Genomic DNA, 20,660 nt, shown 5'->3' with positions numbered 1-20,660 from the left:
GATAGTAAGCCAGCGACCGTGCTCCAGTGTTGTCCCTGACGAATGAATGCGCTTCCTACAGGGTATCAAGGTCGTGTCGCCAGCGGTAGCTATGTGGCATTATATTTCAAGTAGGATAGCAGCCTACACAATAAATAACACATTTTTTAACCATCTAGATGTCACTTTATACATACATACAGTCTACTACTCAATGGGGAGGGCATGAAAAGCTACAACATGGTAACAATATGAGGACTCAGTGCCCTTCGCTCCCACTTGACATTTCCTACTGTCCGGCAACGGCATGGGAAGTAGCTAATTAGTAGCCAATATAAGGGTGACAGTCACAGTAAGCACACACATCCAACTCATGAAGCAACAGTATACACCCATCATCAATACTTTTAATAAAAAAATAAACAATCGTCAATTTTAAAACTGAAACTGTACAATTATTTGTGTTAAAAGAACTGTGAAATACGACTCAGATCATCTGGCTTAAAAACAGAAGTCCAACCTCTTGCGGTACAGTAGCTCAGTGTATTGTAGTGGCATGGTAAGAAACGGAAGAAAAGAAACAGCTCAATCAAAACCGTCTAACCTTTAGCAGAGCGCTTTCGACACACCTACTACTTTCCACACGCCCACTACTTTCCATTCAACGCACCCACTCGCCCATACACCAGTCGCCATATTGGGATGCAGCTTCCCCCTCAACATCTACAGCCTCTGGGTTTACATTCAGTGACTACTGGATGGCTTGGATCAGACAGGCTCCTGGAAAAGGACTTGAATGGATTGCCATTATAAGATATGATAGTGCTGAAATCTACTACTTCCGGTTTATTCAGGGTCAGTTCACCATCTCCAAAGACACTAGCAAGCAGCAGGTGTATCTCCAGATGAACAGTCTGAAGACTGAAGACTCCACTGTTTATTATTGTGACTGAGACACAGTGACACAGGAGGCTGCAGCGTCGTACAAAAACTGGTCAACAGTGATCTCAGGATGTAAGTCTCTAAGAGACTTGACGCAACCTCTTTGGCATCACTGACACACACTGGGAGACACATGTCATACTGTAATAGACAGATCATATTCTCAATTATATCTAAAATAATAAAACATAAAAACATACCTGCCATTTTATTTATCAAGCAGATGAAGAAAAGTCATACAACTGAAATTGCAAATCAAAGTACATTAAAATATCTAATGGGCCAAGTATAGATTGTTGAAGGACACCAACAGTTTATATATTAAATTATCATATACAACGAATAATTATACAATGAGTGTACAAAACATTATGAATACCTGGTCTTTCCATGACATAGACTGACCAGGTGAATCCAGGTGAAAGATATGATCCCTTATTGATGTCACTTGTTAAATCCACTTCAATCAGTGTAGATGAAGGGAGGAGACATGTTATAGAAGGCTTTTTAGCCTTGAGACAATTGAGAATTGAATTGTGTTCACTGGATGTACAAAACATTATGAACACCTGCTCATTCCATGACATAGACTGACCAATGAATCCTGATTTCCAACCAAATTTCGACATTTGCTCATATTAGCAATCCCAGTGGTAGTACCCAATACTACTCCCAGTCAGTTCAGGGTCAGTTCACCATCTCCAGAGACAATAGCAAGCAGCAGGTGTATCTCCAGATGATGAGCCTGAAGACTGTTTATTATTGTACCTGAAGACTGTTTATTATTGTACAGTGACACAGGAGGCTGCAACGCAGTACAAAAATGGGTCAACATTGATCTCAGTATAAAAGTCTTTAAGACGAGTCTGTGCTCCACTCTCGAGTCTGTGCTCCAGATCATATTCTCAACTATATTCAAAATAATACATGAAAACATATAAAAACATGTACCTGCCATTTTTTGGGATCAAATAACATTTATGAAGAAAACTCAATAAAATAAATCTAAATAAAAGTTCATGTCTAATGGGCCAAATACAGATCATTGATGGACAACAAAAGTTCCTATATTCAATTATTAGATATTTTTATAAACTGACTAATAATTTTATACATGATTAATACATTCTGTTCAATTCGCAAAAACATTGAAAACATTAATTATTGTGTTATAATAACATGCTGTAAACAAAGAGAGAATCCACATTTCACTAAAATGTGTATTTAATTTAACAGTTCATAATGCAGGTTGGTTCAGTTTATAACAGTCAATCAGACTTTTGTTTTTGATACTATATAGTTATATACAGTGGTGGAAAAAGTACTCAATTGTCATACTTGAGTAAAGGTAAAGATACCTTAATAGAAAATAACTAAAGTAAAAGTGAAAGTTGCCAGGTAAAGTACTACTTAAGTAAAAGTCTAAAAGCATTTGGTTTTAAATATACTTAAGTATTAAAAGTTTAATGTAATTGTTAAAATATACCTAAATCTCTAAGGTCTATGCAAAGTTACACCCCTGTTTTACAATTCATTATGTAGGTTGGTTCAGCTTATAAAAGTCAATCAATGTATTTATTTCAAAACAAGTTATTTATGTACACTCTTCTTATACTAATAGCTCTCTCAGGTCTATGCAAAGTTACACCCCCTTTCTCTATTGATATAAAGTGGAGTGTATGTTTCTCTTTCACTCAGAGTTAAGAATCCAGCTCCCACCAATTCAGCTTCAACACAAATCATGTTCCCTGCATCGCTGCTGCTGCTGCTGCTGACAGCTGCATCATGTGAGTCTCTTTCGATTTTAGTTTTTGAAACTGAAAACCTTATTTGTGATTCTGTATCGATAGCTTACACTGTCAAATTACTTTTTTGATTACTCTGTAAAACCCATAGATTGTTTTAATTCTTATTCTTCCATTGACAGGTGTACACTGTGGACTTGAGTTCACCCAACCAAGCTCATTGGATGTAAAGTCTGGAGAGTCTTTGAGCATCACCTGTAAAGTCTCTGGTTATTCTCTGACTGATAGCACCAACCTCTATGGAATAGGCTGGATCCGACAGCCTGTAGGAAAAGCACTTGAATGGATTTGGACCATCTATTATGATGGAAGCTCAAACTCTCAAAGTTCCCTAAAAGACAGGTTCAGTGTCACAAGAGACACTTCCAGCAAAACAGTGTTTTTAAAAGGACAGAATCTGCAGACTGAAGACACAGCTGTGTATTATTGTGCTCGGTGGCCACAGTGATACAAACCAGCAACAGATCAGTACAAAAACCCTATACCCATGGAATGAATCAAGCACAACACAACAGTAAGGCATTTATTTACCACCAGTAGAGACATAAAAACAGTATTTGTGGACTGTATTTGTTCAAATCAAGTTCTATAAAACAAAATGTAAAATGTTCTTACTGATACATTGGCACAATAACAAACAGCAGGGTCTACACCATGAGTCTTCACCAAGTCCAATACATTTCATAACTGGCAAGATATGTAGTATATAGACCAACAATTCTAAAGGAACAGCCATTTAACACCATGAAGATGCAAATGTTCTGTGTTCCAAGAGCCTACGTCTCTTCCCATTCCAATAGTCTGCTATAATAACTGAACCACACAGACCATCTCCCTCAGTCACAACTGCCACTCCCAGTCTCCTCCTTTGTTTCGAGAATCTTAGTATTTACCCACAATGAGAGTTGTAGAATGTGTGTTCCTCCTGGCTCTCATCACAGGTGAGTTAACTGGAGTTATTTCATTCCAGTGTAGGAGACAGGAGAGGAGCTGTGCTACTTGGCTGGAGGGTCACAGCCATCTAATGTCACGCTCTGACCTAGGAGAGCTGTGTTTTCTCTGTTTAGTTAGGTCAGGGTGTGATAGGTGGGTGGGCGTTCTATGTTTTTGTATTTATTTGTGTTGGGCCAAGTATGGTTCCTAATCAGAGGCAGCTGTCTATCGTTGTCTCTGATTAGGAATCATATTTAGGCAGCCTTTTCCCCACCTGTGTTTGTGGGTTATTATTATTTTCTGTGTTCGCCACAGTTGCGTCACGTTTCTTTCGGTTTACCTGTTCATTGTTTTGGTTCTGTTTTCTTCAAATAAAGATGTGGAATTACCGGCACGCTGAACCTTGGCTCATATATGACAGGGAATTTGAAGACAGCACTCGTGACAGAATAACCCACCACAAGAAGGCCAAGCAGCGTGCGCTGACTGGGAAGACGAGCAGGACCGGGGAGAATCAACCACAGAAGCCCGAGAGGCAGCGCCAAAAATGTTTTGGGGGGGGGGGCACATGGGGAGATTGGCGAAGTCGAGGTTGAGACCTGAGCCAACTCCCCGTGCTTACCGTGGGGAGCGAGTGACCGAGCAAGCACCGTGTTATGCGGTGATGCGCACCGTGTCGCCAGAACGCACTCACAGCACGGTGCGCTCGGTGCAAGCTCCTCACAGTTGCTGTGCTAGAGTTGGCCGTGAGCCAGGAAGAAGTGTGCCGGCTCAGCGTTCCTGATCTCCAGTGCGTCTCTTCGGCCCAGGTTATCCTGCGCCAGATCTATGCACGGTACCCCCCATTCATCAGCACAAACCTGTTCATCCTGTGCCGGCGCTCCGCCCTTGCTGGGCAAAAGTGGACATCCAGCTAGGACTGGGTGTGCCAGCCCTGAGCTCCAGACCTCAAGTGCGCCTCCACGGCCCAGTATATCCTGTGCGTCTCCCAGTCCGGTGAGACCAGTTCCAGCTCCACGTAGGAAGACTCCAGTGATGATCTATGGTCCGAAGCCTCCAGTGATAATCCATGGCACGAAGCCTCCAGTGATAATCCATGGCACGAAGCCTCCGGTGATGATCCATGGCCTGGAGCCTGTAGGGATGATCCATGGCACGAAGCCTCCAGTGATAACCCATGGCCCGGAGCCTCCAGTGATGATCCGTGGCACAAAACCTCCAGTGATGATCCATGGCGCGGAACCTGTAGTGAGGATCCATGGCACGGAGCCTGCAGCGACGCTCCCCAGTCCGGAGCCTCTAGCGACGGTTCCCGGTCCGGAGCCTCCAGCGACGGTTCCCGGTCCGGAGCCTCCAGCGACGGTTCCCGGTCCGGAGCCTCCAGCGACGGTTCCCGGTCCGGAGCCTCCAGCGACGGTTCCCGGTCCGGAGCCTCCAGTGACGGTCTGCGGTCCAGAGCCTCCAGTGACAGTCGGCGGTCCGGAGCCTCCAGCGACGGTTCCCAGTCCAGAGCCTCCAGCGACGGTCTGCGGTCCAGAGCCTCCAGCGACAGTCGGCGCTCTGGGGCCTCCAGGGACGGTTCCCGGTCCGGAGCCTTCTGTGGCGATCTACGGTCCGGAGTCCCCGGCGACGACCCACGGTCCAGAGCTTCCGGCGACGACCTACAGTCCGGAGTTTCCGGCGACGATCCACAGTTCCTCCGGCGATAATTACGGTCCGAAGGGCACTGTGTCCCGATATTGTTACCATGTTGTAGCTTTTCATGCCCTCCCCACTGAGTAGTAGACTGTATGTATGTATAAAGGTGACATCTAGATGGTTAAAATATTTGTTATTTATTGTGTAGGCTGCTATCCTACTTGAAATATAATGCCACGTAGCTACCGCTGGCGACACGACCTTGATACCCTGTAGGAAGCGCATTAATTCGTCAGGGACAACACTGGAGCACGGTCGCTGGCTTACTGTCGACTCATAGTGCAGCCCAATCAGCCACGCAAAAGAGTCTTGAGTGGCAACAAATCTGCCCAATTAGTTGATTCGCTTTCCAAACACCCACTCATTTTGACACACCCACTCACCCATACTTCGGTCGCCACATTGAGCTGCAGCTACCCATACTTGTACAGGTCAGTTGGTGGTATTCGCCAGGCTTTTTAACCACTGGTCCAGAATCAGTCAATCCCTGACTCTGAACACCTGTGGAAACAAAGTATAATTTCATAAAATACCTTGACTCAAAAACTCAGCTAACATTGTTTTACAAATAAAAACAGTGTAATAGTGTTCACCTGTCAAGCCCATTGTTATCAGTAGAACCACAATAGTAAATGTCATGATTATTTATTATTAGTTATTAGATGTGTTTGTTTGTCAGTCTAGTCAGAGCTTTAGTCCCTCTCCTCCACTCTGTAGTGAGATAAGTAGTGATGGAAAAGCTCAGGGTTTGCATTGACTCCTCCTCACAGGGTGAAAAGATCACACAGAGATTAAATATAGAATTCAGAAATGGGGAACAGATTCATAAGACCTGAATAGTTTGTTAAAGGTTCAATGGAGCTGTTTTTATCTCAAAATGATTATCTAATTTCTGGGTAGCAATAATGTGACTGTTTTCAATTAATATTGTAAAAAATATCTTCATAGCAAAGAGCAATTTCTCAAGCAAGAATTTTGCTAGGACTGTCTGGGAGTGGTTTGAGTGGGGAGGGGAAACAGAAAAAGTGCGGTTTTTGGCAAAGGTTTGGACTGACCTTCTTATTGGTCTATTAACTAATTTACTGCATGGTGATGTCACCATGGAAGGCCACAACTCCCATGGAAGGCCACAAGTTGCAGGCAGTGTTTAAAAAACATTCTTACACTAAAATGGCATTATGATCATTTTCACAATTTCACAGTATTATTCCAAACTTATGGTGTGGAAATATATATATATATATATATATATATATATATAATACACAAGAAAATCATGTTTTTGACTTCACTTGGCCTTTAAATACTTGTTCATGTGACAACAAGAAAGCTTGACCAGACTGGACAAAATATAGTTTGATTGTGTAGTTTGAGTGTCAGAGCTGGACTCTTTTATTGTGTAGTGTTTTGTGATATTGTTGTTGTTGAATTCTTTACAGTAATGATACTGAGTATTAGTCTAGTGTTCACAAAGAAAGGAAGTAGTACACCAGCTTACCATGTTGTTAGGGGGTATGGGTTTTTGTACAGCTGCTTCACCAGCTTCAGTCACTGTGTCTCTCAGGCACAATAATAAACAGTAGAGTCCTCTGATCTCAGACTCTTGGCCTCTAAGAACTGTGTGCTTGTGGAGACGTCCTCAGTCAGGGTGAACTGGTCTTTAAGGGAGTCTGAGTAGTATGGAGAATTGCTATTCATTCTCCCGATCCACTCCAGGGCTTTGCCTTGGTTCTGCCTCATCCAATGTATCCAGTAGCCACTCATTGAGAAACCAGAGATTGTAAAGGACAGTTTAACAGTGTCTCCAGGTCTTTTCACTTGAGGAGGAGACTGATCCAGCCTTATATCACAACAAACACCTGCAACAACAAAAAAACACTCAGTTGAAGATGTGGTATTTACACTGATTTCGAGTTTAACAACTCAGCCATTCTTCAGTCACCAATGTGTAATGTTTTACTTACTGTGTATGGACATCACCATGAGAACTAAATTGCAGATAATCATCTGTTCCATTGTTCAGTATTAGTTAATACAGGACTTGTTGTAATGTCAGTCCAAGCTGCCTATAATGAAAAGACCAGAGCTGAGTGTCTGATTATAAAGGGATGAAGGGGAGGAGACTTTGCATCGACTGTCTTCTAGAGACTTAAATAGAGACTGAGTGGGATACAGATGTAGGATCTACATTTGAGCCAGTTTTCTACAGCAGGAAATAATCCTGCAGCAACCGGAAATGTGAATTATTATGTGGATTGTAATTAATGGACATTTTTTGTTGGGAGTGATACATTTTTTGTTAGGGCAAATCAACTCTGACATTTTAAAGTGGAAATCAAAAACTTTAGAATACTTTTTAAACCTTTAATACACTACAAGCTGGCATGAAATTATTAGCATTCTTCACTCTCTTATTTTCAGATTTGTCATGTGGTATGTTAAGACTAGATATGTTATTTTTATTTTATACAATGCAGAACAGCACAGAACAAGAACATTTGGATATGTGGGACCCTTATTGGAAGTCTATTATGTAATTCCTCAAGGGTCTATAATTGGTTCATTACTGTAGTTTGAGTGTATTTCTGTATGATGATCATAATTAATACAATTCTGTCCAATAAAGATGTTCAAAACATAATAGCTAATATGAAGTCTGTTGCATAAGATGTACTTCTGTGTTATTGTAAATAGTATGTTTTCCACTGTTTATAATGTGTGTGGATGTTTTATGTGGATAACGTTGATGTCAGTGGACAGTGTGTTTTCCAATACTGTTGAGCAGTGTGTTTGTTTAAAGAACAGAAGTGCCTCATTGCCTCTCATACTGGGATCAGTGTTGATCAGTTTTTGTACGGTGCTGCAGCCTCCTGTGTTAATGTGTCTCTGGCACAATAATAAACAGCAGAGTCTTCAGTCTTCAGACTTTTCACCTTTTTTGGAGCTGTCTTTGGTGATGGTGAACTGGCCCTGGAGGGACTGGGCAAATATAGTGCCAGTGCCAGTGTCAATACGCCCAATCCACTCTAGTCCTTTCCCTGGTTTCTGACGGATCCAGTGCATGTAGTAGCTACCCATGGAGAATCCAGACACTGTACAGGACAGTGTTACTGACTCTCCAGGTTTCTTCACCACTGGCTCAGAGGAGGTGAGTGAGTTTACATGACTGTGACCCACCAGCCAAGTAGCATAGCTCCAGTTAACTCCCCTGAGATGAGAGCCAGGAGGAACACACATTCTAGAACTCTCATTGTGTGACAGATCTAAAATTCTGTAAAGGAGGAGCACAGACTGGGAGGGGTCGTCGTGACTGAGGTAGATGGTCTGCGGAGGGCACTTATATCAGACTACTGAAATGTGAGGAGAACTTGGGTCTATGTGAACAGAAAAACATTTGCATCTCTATGGTGTTAAATGTTTCTCCCCGTAGCTCTAGTGGTCTAAATACTACGTATATTGGTACTATTGAGAAATGTTTTGGTGAAGACTCAAGGTGTTCATGTAGTAGTGACATAGACACGTATTGTGCCAGTGTATCAATAAGAAGTTTTGGGTCCTTGAAAAGCTCTATATATGTCACATGCATTATTATTATTATTATTACCATCACTTCCACCGATCACTATGTTTGAGTTATCTGTTCTTAATAATCAGTTTAGAAACAGGTCATTATTGGCTGTGTAGACTACGTTTACTGAACACTTGCAGTTGAAGACACTCATGAAGATAACACATTCTCACTTACTGTATATGAACCATGACTACTAAACACCAGACAGTCATCAGTTCCATTGTTCAGTGATAGTCAGGTTAGTGCAGGGCTTGCTGTAATGTCAGTCCAAGCTACCTATAATGAGAAGGTCAGCGCTGAGTATCTAATTATAAAGAGATGGAGAGGAGGGAGACTTTGCATACACCTCCCTCTGGAGGCTTAAATAGAGAATGAGAGATATTCTGCTCTATTCTTTGATTCCTTCCTTCCTGTCCTTTATTCTGCTCTCTGTTTTACAGATTTTACATGTGAGATGTTCAGACTAGATATGTTTGACATTTTATTCAGGGCTGAACAGCACAGAAAGAAGTGCATTTCCCTATCTAGGACAATACAAATTGTATTGATTTAGATGTATCTCTTACTGCTTTTCCCCTCTTTGTAATCTATTGTGAAGTTCCCCAAGGATCTATAATTGGTCCATTACTGTTTTTATTTTTAGTATATTTCTGTTTGCTGATCACATTAATATAATTCTGTCTGATAAAGATATTCAAAACGTAACTGTCACGACTTCCGCCGAAGTCGGTCCCTCTCCTTGTTCGGGTGGCGTTCGGCGGTCGACGTCACCGGCCTTCTAGCCACCGCCCATCCACTTTTCATTTTCCATTTGTTTTGTCTTAGTCTTACACACCTGGTTTCACTCACCCAATTACCTGTTTATTATTTAACCCTCTGTTCCCCATGTTTGTTTGTGAGGGATTGTTCTTTGTAAATCGGTCCGTTATTTGTGGGCTCTTATATTTTGCCTTGTTTTTTTTGTATTGTGAGTAAAGTACGTTGTTTACTCATTTCTGCTGTCCTGCGCCTGACTCTCTACACCAGCTATATACAGGACCACATTACAGTAACAGCTAAAATTAACTAAATTCTGTAAAGTTGACTTTGGGCTCATGTAAATAATGTGCTTTTCAGGTTATAATATGTGTGGATTATTTTAAGAGGATAATATTGATTTCAGTGTTTTTTCCATTACTTTTCAGTCTTTCTGCTCTCTCATAGAGTGTGTCTGAACAACAGAAGTGCCTCATTGCCTCTCATACTGGGTTCAGTGTTGATCAGTTTTTGTACGGTGCTGCAGCCTCCTGTGTCACTGTGTCTCTGGCACAGTAATAAACAGCAGTGTCTTCAGTCTTCAGGCTTTACACCTCTAAGTATAGCTGGTTTTTGGAGATGTCTTTGGTTAGGGTGAACTGGTCCTGGAGAGACCGGGCATAATAGCAGTGTCACTGTAAATGTATCCAATCCACTCAAGTCCTTTCCCTGGTTTCTGACAGATCCAGTGCATGTAATCCAGACACAGCACAGGACAGTGTTACTGGCTCTCCAGGTCTCTTCATCACTGGCTCAGAGGAGGTGAGTGACTGCCCCTGAATAGCTGAAAAACAGACAGAGTTTAGTGACCCTCCAGTCAAGTAGCACAGCTCCTGTCCTCTCTCCTACACTGGACAGAAAAAAACACTGTTAACTCACCTGAGATGAGAGTCAAGAGGAACACACATTCTAGAACTCTCATTGTGGGATGGTTCTAATATTCTGTAAAAGGAGGAACATAGACTGGGACTACTTGTCATGACTGAGGTAGATGGTCTGTGGAGGGCAGTTATATCAGACTCCAATACAATGGGAGGAGAACTTGGGTCTTTGTGCATAGAAACATATTTGCATCTCTATGGTGTAACATGCTTCTCCCCGTAGCTCTAGTGGTCTAAATACTACATATATCGGTACTATTGAGAAATGTTTCTGTGAATAATTAAGTTGTACATGTTATAGTGACATAGCCACTTATTGTGCCAATATATCAATAAGAAGTTTTATTTAATAGAGCAGTTCTTCAATTGATAATATTATAGTATATTTAACTCAGGGGCATATGTTGCACTTGTGCTTGAATCTCATGAATGTTCCGTAGTCCTGTGTTGGTTTGTATCACTGTGGTCTTTGAGCACAATAATACACAGCTGTGTCTTCAGTCTGCAGACTCTGTCCTTTTCAAGTCACTGTGCTGCTGGAAGTGTCTCTGGGGATACTGAACTTGTTTTTCAGCTTATCACTATAATATATGTTACCACTGCCACATATTTCTCCAACTCACTCCAGTGCTTTTCCTGCAGGCTGTCAAACCCAACCTGTACAGTAGCTGGTGCTGGTTAAAGAAAACTCAGAGACCTTACAGGAGAGGGTCAGAGGCTGTCCAGCTTGCAGGGTCATAGAGCCTGGCTGTGTGAGCTCAGTCTGACAAAACACACCTGTAAAACAAACAAAACGATATACAACCTTCAGTGAATTATATTTCCAATTCATTTGACTGAATACTATTCCTCTGTTGTTTTTTCATATATCGCTCCCAAAAACTCACAGGAGGCCCCTGCCAGCAGTAGCAGCAGATAACAGGAAGCATGGTTTGTGTTGAACTTAGACTGGTGGGAGCTGCACTTGTTTATTCCAATTGAGTGAAATACAGATACACATTTTCTTTATATACTGAGAGAAGAGGAGTGGAACTTTGCATACAGCTGAGAGAAGTTGGTATAAGAAGAGAGAGAATCAACTAGTATCACTGACATGTTGAGTAGATTGATTGGTATGAGCTGCAACAACCAGCATAACAAACTTTAGAATCTCACTTTGTTTACAGCATCTTATTACTATAAAAACAATTATTATTGTCATCAATGTTTCTTGAAATAGCACAGAATATAGCAATCTAACTGTTGGTGTCCCTCTATGATCTATACTCAGCCAATTACATTTTATTTATATATATATTTTTTTAAAGAATGTGTTTTTAATACTTCAATATTTTAGATATAATTGAGCATATGACCTGTAGGTGAGAGTACGGTATGTATCAACCAGTGTGTGTGTTGTTGACATGCAGTTGATGCTGACAGAGTGAACCATAGACTAATTTTAGAGACTCATACTGAGATCAGTGTTGAACAGTTGTTGTACGATGCTGCAGCCTCCTGTGTCACTGTGTCTCTGGCACAATAATAAACAGCAGAGTCTTCAGTCTTCAGTCTGTTCATCTGGAGATACACCTGCTGCTTGCTGTTGTCTCTGGAGATGGTGAACCGACCCTGAACTGACTGGGGGTAGTAAGTGCTGCCACCATCACTGCCAGTAATAGCTGCAATCCACTCCAGTCCTTTCCCAGGAGCCTGTCTGATCCAACCCATCCAGTAGCCATTTATGTCTAAACCAGAGGCTGTACAGGTCAGTTGGTGTGATTCTCCAGGCTTTTTAACCACTGGTCCAGACTCAGTCAATGTCTGACTCTGAACACCTGTTGAAAGAAACCACAGATGTTGTTAAATTAGTCAATTTATTCACCGTAAATCTTAAAAAAAAGAGACTCACATGATGCAGTTACCAACAGCAGCAGAGATGCAGGGAACATGGTTTGTGTTGAAGTTGAACTGGTGGGAGCTGCTCTTCTCTCCTCTCCAGGACTCAGAGGGACGTACTAGGACTCTCAGATACAGAGAGGTTTTTATATAGGGACGAGGTGGAGAAGGGTAGTGAAATTTGCATAAGGAGAGGATATACTGTATAATATACTGTACAATGAGTAATTATACAGTATATACTATATACTGTATAATTAACGGGAATATCAGTGCAGGGAAGAATATTTAATAACTGTGAAAACTATAAATACTCTAATGTGTTGTCAATGTAAAAAAAAAACGGACTTATACAGCTGGATAATGTTAGGCATCTCTGTACAATGAGCTTTACAATCTGCTAATATTTTTTGTATCATAACCCAGGAGTGTCAATGGTCCCCAGTCTTTAATATTAAGTCTGAAAGTATTCAGACTCCTTGACCTTTTCCCACATTTTGTTACGTTACCGCCTTATTCTAAAATGTATTAAATTAAAAACAATCTGCAATCTACGCACAATATCCCATAATGACGAAGCAAAAGCTGTTTTTTAGACATTTTTGCAAATGTATTAAAAATAAAAAACATAAACACCATCCATAAGGTGAATCATTGTGGTGGCAGCATCATGCTGTGGGACGTTTTTCAGCGGCAGGGACTGGGAGAGTAGTCAGGATCGAGGCAAAGATTAACAGAGCAACGTACAGAGAGATCATTGATGACAACCTGCTCCTGAGCACTCAGGACTTCAGACTTGGGTGAAGGTTCACTTTCCGACAGGACAACGACCCTTATCACACAGCCAAGACAACGCAGGAGTCTTTGAATGTTCTTGAGTGGCTCATCCAGAGCCTTGAACCCAATCAAACATCTCTGGAGAGACCTGTGCAGCAATGCTCCCCATCCAACCTGACAGACCTTTACAGGATCTGCAGAGAGGAATTGAAGAAAGTCCCCAAATACAGGTGTGCCAAGCTTGTAGCGTCATACCCGAGAAGACTTGAGGTTGTAATTGCTGTCCATGGTGCTTCAACAAAGTAATGAGTAAAGGGTCTGAACAGTTATGTAAATGTGATATTTCAGTTTTTGTATTTGTAGTAAATGTGCAAAAATGGCAAAAAAAAAAATATATATTGTTTTGTCATTATGGGGTATTGTCTGGGGGGAAAAAATGATTGAATCCATTTTAGAATAAGGCTGTAACGTAACAAATACGGAAAAAGTTATTATTAAAATATTAAAGTAATGGATCACTAATTACTTCATTGAATGTTTGATAGACATATTACAGACGTTGATGGTATTCTAGTCTTATCAGCCTGGAAGGGGTATAATTGGCAAACAATTCAGATATGAATTTACTGCACAGCCATTGAAAAGTAGGGGTTATATTAATTTACAAATTTGATAATTTCATTTAAATGAGCTCCAGAAAATATTCATATGCTTTAGAGTTTTCCATGCATACAAGCATCACTAACTATACAATGCTTACAGTAGGAAACTAAGTGATCAACATTAGATACTACCTATGCTACAGTGATTATGGAGGATTTAGAAGTTTTTTCCACAGGGGGACCACAGACTGAGAGAGTATTAATAAAGTAGCTATCTAGTACGTCAGGAGATAGCAGAGTTCACCATAGAGTTCATGGTCAGATTTAATAGGTCAGATAGTTAGTAAGCTCGATGTGTCATTCACCACAGATATTTGGAACATTAAATCTAGGTTAGCAAGAGATAGTGTTAAATGAGAGACAAGGGTGCTGTGGTTGAAGGAGGTGTATACAGTCTCTACTTCATACCGCATCAAGTTGCTGCTGTGGGACATATACAGTGTATGAGAGGAAGAGGTAATAGGAGAGACACCTGGTGAAACCTTTGGTTCAGCTCAACATGAATGCCATTTTGACAATCATGGAGGGAAGATTTTACATGACTGAAGTGCAGATAGATTTAGGTGAAGCTGACATGGTGATGGATCAGTATGGTGATGTTGAAGAGGACAGAGAAGAAGGGGAAGAGGAGGGAGATCGTGGACGCTCAGGCCGGCCCAGACGACCCCGATAGCCACAACAGCAGCGGGCTCTAAGACACATGGGAGTCCATATTTTTTTACATTACATTTTAGTCATTTAGCAGACGCTCTTATCCAGAGCGACTTACAGTAGTGAATGCATACATTTAATTTAATTTCATAAATTTTTTTCCCGTGCTTGACCCCCGTGGGAATAAAATTAAATTAGATTAAAGACTACTTCTGTTGCTCTGCGTTCAACACCATGTTCTGCAACTTCCTTGGGCTAGATACCATGGCCATGCTTTGCTCTCGTCAGGTAAGATGACCAACATTTGATCATGACATAATAAGGCACTCAGAAGGATGGTTTCATGGTGAATTGTGTATGTACAATGACGCCCCAATCTACCTAGGCACTTTGTTGTAGGGTGAAGAGTTTTAGTCCTATCAGGGATGAGACTATTTAGGGCATTCAATAGCCATTGTGTAATACAACCTTGCAAAGAATGTAGAGTTTGTACCATATGCTTTCTGCAAATATCATTGGTTTACTATGAGTAAAACATGACCATTAAAGCTGTAATTTTAGTGACATTGAATGGTACAAAACGTGTGGTTGAGGAAAGTGTCAATTTGTTAGAAGGCGAACAGAAGTGTGTTCTCCCCTCCTTGATAGCCACCTTCAATTGAGGATAGTCATGTGTATCCTACCTGAGTCCTTTGCGAAATAGTTTTTATATCTGCCACAACCCCTTTGAAGTAGGCGGTGACCCGATCCTGTAGGTTCATGCTCTACAACATTCGCAGAGTACGACCCTGCCTTACACAGGAAGCGGCACAGGTCCTAATCCAGGCACTTGTCATCTCGTGTCTGGATTACTGCAACTCGCTGTTGGCTGGGCTCCCTGCCTGTGCCATTAAACCCTTACAACTCATCCAGAACGCCGCAGCCCGTCTGGTGTTCAACCTTCCCAAGTTCTCTCATGTCACCCCGTTCCTCCGCACACTCCACGGAAGCTCGCATCTGCTACAAGACCATGGTGCTTGCCTACGGAGCTGTGAGGGGAACGGCACCTCCGTACCTTCAGGCTCTGATCAGTCCCTACACCCAAACGAGGGCACTGCGTTCATCCACCTCCGGCCTGCTGGCCCCCCTACCTCTGCGGAAACACAGTTCCCGCTCAGCCCAGTCAAAACAGTTCGCTGCTCTGGCACCTCAATGGTGGAACAAGCTCCCTCACGACGCCAGGACAGTGGAGTCAATCACCACCTTCCGGAGACACCTGAAACCCCACCTCTTTAAGGAATACCTGGGATAGGATAAAGTAATCCTTCTAACCCCCCCCACCAAAAAAAAGAAAAAAAGATATAGATGTACTATTGTAAAGTGGTTGTTCCACTGGATATCATAAGGTGAATGCACCAATTTGTACGTCGCTCTGGATAAGAGCGTCTGCTAAATGACGTAAATGAAAAATGTAAGTAGTTCTTGTTTCCTAGAAGGAGAAAAGCAAGCAAACATTTTAACTATATGCGACTTTTTCCTTTATCTATAAAATATCTTGCACAACTAGTTAAATTAGTTTTATCACTTTCCAGCTTTATTTGGGGATTCCAACCCTGTAAAAGTAATTTGCCTGATGATGCGTGAGTGGAGAGTCTCATTTCATACAAGCACGTTTTCGTCCACGTTCCTTCTTGCCGCCTCTCCTCGATAACCCAAACAAGAATGACCTACTTTGTGTATGTTGCCAAATGTTGCTTTGTTATTAAATAAAAGGCATTTTTACAATTCTTGGGTTGTTGTTTAAGCATTGTGAACAAGTTCAACATGTAATGTAATATGCTGGGTGTGTAGGCTTTTGCTCTAGCCTTACACAAACACATCTGACAACACAGTCAAGGCCCTTAAGCAGTGTCTCCTCTAGCCTTTTGGGGACAAAATAATATCTAGACAACTCAAGGCCCTCTTCATGAAGCATAATCAGTGTTTCTGATATAAGGACATCTTATATTAAAGCATATGGTTGTTTACCCCAGCTGTTTGCAGAGGAGGGTTAGTGAAGTGTGTCAGGGGAGTACAACAGTGTGTACATGTTCCACATCCTGTCAGAGGGTTTTTTGTACATCTCCATCACACATTCACATCACTGTGTCTTTGGTCAGTTCAATCTGTCCCTCCGGGGATTTGGCATAGCCCACTGCTCCAGTACTGGTGTTGATCCAGCCCATCCATTCCAGTGGTTTCCCTGTAGGTTGGTGAATACAGTTCATACCATAGGTTATAAAGGTATACCCAGATCCTCTGCAAGAGAGGTTGAGAGTTTCTCCGGGCTTCTCTAGGGGTCCTGTGTGGTGCAGCGGTTTAAGGCACTGCGTCTCAGTGAAAGAAGTGTCACTACAGTCCCTCGTTCGAATCCAGGATGTATCACATCTGGCCGTGATTGGGAGTCCCATAAGGCGTCGCACAATTGGCCCAGGTTTGGCTGTGGTAGGCCGTCTTTGTAAATAATATTATTTTCTTAACTGATTTGCCTAGTTAAATAAACGTTTTTTTATTTTAGTTAACTGGAGGGAATGAACTCCATACTCTGACCATTTAAACCTGATGGAGAGAAAGAGAGAGAATACAGAGAGGGAAAGCAGAAAGGAGAGAGGGTGGAAAATTGAGGGAAAACATGAAGGAGCAATGGAGAAAATTGGCTTCAGTCTTTGCTCAGCATAGGAACAGTTGATGAGGAGTAAAACCAAGCAGAACTCACAGGGCAGACAGAGAGAGAGCAGCAGAAGGTAGTTTTCCCATCATACTGAGGGTGGAGATATGAACTCAGCTGCTTCACACAAGAAAACAAGACATCAAGTCATCAGCAGAACATACAGTGGGGGAAAAAAGTATTTGATCCCCTGCTGATTTTGTACGTTTGCCCACTGACAAAGAAAGGATCCGTCTATAATTTTAATGGTAGGTTTATTTGAACAGTGAGAGATAGAATAACAACAAAAATATGTCAAAAATGTTATAAATTGATTTGCATTTTAATGAGGGAAATAAGTATTTGACCCCCTCTCAATCAGAAAGATTTCTGGCTCCCAGGTGTCTTTTATACAGGTAACGAGCTGAGATTACGAGCACACTCTTAACCTCTCTAGGGCAGGCGGGACGAATTCGTCCCACCTACGCAACAGCCAGTCTAATCCAGTGGCGCGATTTTCAAATACCTTAGAAATGCTATTACTTCAATTTCTCAAACATATGACTATTTTACAGCTATTTAAAGACAAGACTCTCGTTAATCTAACCACACTGTCCGATTTCAAAAAGGCTTTACAACGAAAGCAAAACATTAGATTATGTCAGCAGAGTACCCAGCCAGAAATAATCAGACACCCATTTTTCAAGCTAGCATATAATGTCACAAAAACCCAAACCACAGCTAAATGCAGCACTAAACTTTGATGATGTTCATCAGATGACACGCCTAGGACATTATGTTATACAAGACATGCATGTTTTGTTCAATCAAGTTCATATTTATATCAAAAACCAGCTTTTTACATTAGCATGTGACGTTCAGAACTAGCAGGGGAATTTACTAACAATTTACTAAATTACTCACGATAAACGTTCACAAAAAGCATAACAATTATTTTAAGAATTATAGATACAGAACTCCTCTATGCACTCGATATGTCCGATTTTAAAATAGCTTTTTGGTGAAAGCACATTTTGCAATATTCTAAGTACATAGCCCAGCCATCACGGGCTAGCTATTTAGACACCCGGCAAGTTTAGCACTCACCAATATCAGATTTACTATTACAAAAGTTTGATTACCTTTTGTTGTCTTCGTCAGAATGCACTCCCAGGACTGCTACTTCAATAACAAATGTTGGTTTGGTCCAAAATAATCCATCGTTATATCCGAATAGCGGCGTTTTGTTCGTGCGTTCCAGAAACTATCCGAAATGGTAAATCAGGGTCGCGCGCGTGGCGCAATTCGTGACAAAAAAAATCGAAATATTCCATTACCGTACTTCGAAGCATGTCAACCGCTGTTTAAAATCAATTTTTATGCCATTTTTCTCGTAAAAAAGCGATAATATTCCGACCGGGAATATCCTTTTAGGTAAACAGACAAAGGAAAAGAAAGCTTTCGGTCGACGCGGGCACGAGCCTGAGTCTCACAGTACTGTAACCAGCCACTACCCAAACGCGCTACTTTGTTTCAGCCAGAGCCTGCAAAGCCACGATTCAGCATTTTGCCGCCTTCTGAGAGTCCATGTGAGCCATAGAAAGTGGCACGTAAGAGCAGAGATCCCCTGTAATTGATAGAGATAATCAACAAGGCCAAGAAATGGTCAGACAGGGTGCTTCCTGTACAGAATCTTCTCAGGTTTTGACCTGCCATTTGAGTTCTGTTATACTCACAGACACCATTCAAACAGTTTTAGAAACTTTGGAGTGTTTTCTATCCAAAGCCAATAATTATATGCATATTCTAGTTACTGGGCAGGAGTAGTAACCAGATTAAATCGGGTACGTTTTTTATCCAGCCGTGTCAATACTGCCCCCTAGCCCTAACAGGTTAATTAAGCCGCGAGGTTCAAAGCCTGGGAAAAAAGTTGCGGCTTATAGTCCGGAAAATTACGGTAGATATGTTTATTTTTATTTTATACAATGCAAAACAGCACAGAACCAGAATATTTGGATATGTTGGACCCTTTTTGAAAGTCTATTATGTAATTCCTCAAGGGTCTATAATTGGTTCATTACTGTAGTTTGAGTGTATTTCTGTATGATGATCACATTAATCCAATTCTGTCCAATAAAGATGTTCAAAACATAATAGCTAATATGAAGTCTGTTGCATAAGATGTACTTCTGTGTTATTGTACATAGTATCTTTTCCACTGTTTATAATGTGTGTGGATGTTTTATGTGGATAACGTTGATGTCAGTGGACAGTGTGTTTTCCAATACTGTTGAGCAGTGTGTTTGTTTAAAGAACAGAAGTGCCTCATTGCCTCTCATACTGGGATCAGTGTTGATCAGTTTTTGTACGGTGCTGCAGCCTCCTGTGTTACTGTGTCTCTGGCACAATAATAAACAGCAGAGTCTTCAGTCTTCAGACTTTTCACCTTTTTTGGAGCTGTATTTGGTGATGGTGAACTGGCCCTGGAGGGACTGGGCAAATATAGTGCCAGTGCCAGTGTCAATGGGTCCAATCCACTCTAGACCTTTCCCTGGTTTCTGACGGATCCAGTGCATGTAGTAGCTACCCATGGAGAATCCAGACACTGTACAGGACAGTGTTACTGACTCTCCAGGTTTCTTCACCACTGGCTAGGAGGATGTGAGTGAGTTTACATGACTGTGACCCACCAGCCAAGTAGCATAGCTCCAGTTAACTCACCTGAGATGAGAGCCAGGAGGAATACACATTCTAGAACTGTCATTGTGTGATGGATCTAAAATTCTGTAAAAGTAGAACCACAGACTGGGAGTGGTCGTCGTGACTGAGGGAGATGGTCTGTGGAGGGCACTTATATCAGACTACTGAAATGGGAAGAGACCTTGGGTCTATGTGAACAGAAACACATTTGCATCTCTATGGTGTTAAATGTTTCTCCCCGTAGCTCTAGTGGTCTAAATACTACGTATATTGGTACTATTGAGAAATGTTTTGGTGAAGACTCAAGGTGTTCATGTAGTAGTGACATAGACACGTATTGTGTAATTGTATCAATAAGAAGTTTTGGGTCCTTGAAAAGCTCTATATATGTCACATGTATTATTATTATTACCATCACTTCCACCGATCACTATGTTTGAGTTATCTGTTCTTAATAATCAGTTTTGAAACAGGTCATTATGAGCTGTGTAGAATACGTTTACTGAATACTTGCACTGTTGAAGACACTCATGAAGATAACACATTCTCACTTACTGTATATGAACCATGACTACTAAACACCAGACAGTCATCAGTTCCATTGATCTGTGATAGGCAGGTTAGTGCAGGGCTTGCTGTAATGTCAGTCCAAGCTACCTATAATGAGAAGGTCAGCGCTGAGTATCTAATTATAAAGAGATGGAGAGGAGGGAGACTTTGCAT

General features: G+C 41.5%; 1 protein-coding gene and 2 gene segments (V, D, J or C); all 3 read right to left on the bottom strand.

The window, feature by feature from the left end:
• Positions 1–20,660, bottom strand: part of LOC106601675 (uncharacterized) — a gene marked incomplete in the record, with an annotated part of 737,295 nt that overhangs the window by 335,003 nt on the left and 381,632 nt on the right.
• Positions 6,918–10,645, bottom strand: LOC123741720 (immunoglobulin heavy variable 1-69-2-like). The segment is given in 4 exon segments: positions 6,918–6,981; positions 8,284–8,427; positions 10,405–10,507; positions 10,603–10,645. Coding segments are annotated over 4 exon segments (354 nt in total).
• Positions 12,039–12,593, bottom strand: LOC123741717 (Ig heavy chain V region 914-like). The segment is given in 2 exon segments: positions 12,039–12,421; positions 12,496–12,593. Coding segments are annotated over 2 exon segments (408 nt in total).

This window comes from Salmo salar, chromosome ssa03 (assembly GCF_905237065.1).
Source record: "Salmo salar chromosome ssa03, Ssal_v3.1, whole genome shotgun sequence".
In the NCBI taxonomy this organism is placed as follows: Eukaryota; Metazoa; Chordata; class Actinopteri; order Salmoniformes; family Salmonidae; genus Salmo; species Salmo salar.
Note: the sequence above shows the minus strand (reverse complement) of the source record. Positions and strands in the feature narration are given on the sequence as shown.